Source organism: Penaeus japonicus, unplaced genomic scaffold, assembly GCF_977035675.1.
Source record: "Penaeus japonicus unplaced genomic scaffold, GWHDUDI00000001_assembly GWHDUDI00000042, whole genome shotgun sequence".
Taxonomy (NCBI): domain Eukaryota; kingdom Metazoa; phylum Arthropoda; class Malacostraca; order Decapoda; family Penaeidae; genus Penaeus; species Penaeus japonicus.
The window spans coordinates 2,800,044-2,801,873 of NW_028234444.1; the positions used below are offsets into that span (position 1 = coordinate 2,800,044).

The following is a 1,830-nucleotide window of genomic DNA, read 5'->3' on the forward strand; positions in this document are numbered from 1 at the left end:
TCTTTCAGGAATGAATTAAATAATTCAGTAGAAAATACACATTCTTGTCTTACGCCAACAGATGCCGCAAACCAATCGCTACAGTCATACCTATATTCTATCATATTGATAGAGCTGGAAATTTGAGTGGGATCATTAATTTTTGAATTCATTCATTCATTAATCTGGCTGTTGCTGATTTTGTTATAAATTGTATTGCCATGAATTAGAAATACGTTACTTGCCCTATGTGTCTTACAAAGCCTGATTCCAAACCCTGTCAGATTTCTCATAGAAGTCCACAACACTGAAACAAGAAGCTCTAATGGTCTATAGATTTCTTTCCGGTGAGTCGTAGTCTAGTGATAATACTTGTGTCTTTTCTGAAACCTTACCGGGTTTCTTTTCGGTCTTTGGAAATGATGTACTTTGGTTTCTCTTCATTTGTACCTTTGTTGGGAATTATTATATATTCCTTTTCTTTTCTTGGGTATATAAGGATTTTTTTTCTTCTACTGAGTAGGACTCAAAAATTTGTTGCAAAATATTGTAACACAATTTGGCTAGTATTGCTAAGTCTTTTAAGATCTGACCTCTTCAATTACAATTATGAGTAAGTAAAATTCAGTTTTATAAAAAATGAGATCTTTATTTCACAACTGAAAAATATTAATTCTAAGATGCTTGAGTAGTTAAACATAGGCGGGGGGAGCGGGCTTGTAGGTGGGCTTGTACTCGGGCTTGTACTCGGGGTACTGAGCCTCGCCCTCGTAGGTGACCTCAGCTACGAGACCGTCGCCGTTGTCCACGTATTTGACGATCTGCTTGCGGCCGTCGGGGAGGTCCACGGTGTAGCTGCCCTCGGTCTTGTAGCCGTCGCGGGACTCCGAGGCGGCGAAGTTGGCGCCGGAGTAGCCGTCGGCGACACCGTAGTTGTAGTTGTACTTCGGGGGCACCTGAACAGAGGAAAAGTGAATGAGAAGTGTAATTTTTTAACAGTGTTATCAGTAATAATTGCCATAAAGTATTCTGGCTGCACAAGTACTCACATCAGGGTATTCGGGCTCGTAATGTTTAGGGGCGTGGTAGGCGGGTTCGGGGGCGTGGTAGGCGGGTTCAGGGGCGTGGTAGGCGGGTTCGGGGGCGTGGTAGGCGGGTTCGGGGGCGTGGTAGGCGGGTTCGGGGGCGTGGTAAGCGGGTTCGGGGGCGTGGTAGGCGGGTTCAGGGGCGTGGTAGGCTGGTTCGGGGGCGTGGTAGGCGGGTTCGGGGGCGTGGTAGGCGGGTTCGGGGGCGTGGTAAGCGGGTTCGGGGGCGTGGTAGGCGGGTTCAGGGGCGTGGTAGGCTGGTTCGGGGGCGTGGTAGGCGGGTTTTGGGGTGTCGTAGGAGGGAACATAGACGGGGGAGAGGGGGGCGTAGACTGGGGCCTTGTCGCACAGAGCGACGACAGCCACGCAGGCGAGGACGGCGACCTGTGGACAGAGTTGCATGTTATTCACGATAAGGAAAGAAGGAAGGTAATACAGCCTGTGGGACGGCGAGTCACCCAGGTATGGACCAAAGAGTACAGTTAGTGGTGTGGTCATTTATAGTTTGACACAATCAAAAGGTTTGGGTCAAATATACGCACACAAAATGGCAAATAACGATGGAAGTATATAATCACACTACTGTCTTTATCCAGAAATCATTCACAATTTTTCATTATTAAACCCTTTTCACCTCAAGAAGCATGAATCCAAATAAATCACATTGACAAATGTCCACTTTTATAAACCTAATCTTGCTAAATACTTTAATAGACTCAAGATCTTATTTTCGTCCTCCATGAGAATTTCTTACCTTGAGAGACAT

The 1,830-nt window shown here is 46.3% G+C and overlaps 1 protein-coding gene across 1 annotated transcript in view; it reads right to left on the reverse strand.

The window, feature by feature from the left end:
- Nucleotides 1-1,830, reverse strand: part of LOC122260424 (uncharacterized) — a 5,234-nt gene extending 3,404 nt beyond the window's left edge. Inside the window, exons 1-3 of the mRNA XM_086534905.1 lie at nucleotides 1,819-1,830; nucleotides 1,346-1,448; nucleotides 1,029-1,216 (exon numbers count right to left, since the gene is read on the reverse strand). Of these exons, the coding sequence (XP_086391031.1) occupies nucleotides 1,029-1,216; nucleotides 1,346-1,448; nucleotides 1,819-1,830 (303 nt within the window). The remainder of the gene's footprint in view (nucleotides 1-1,028; nucleotides 1,217-1,345; nucleotides 1,449-1,818) is intronic.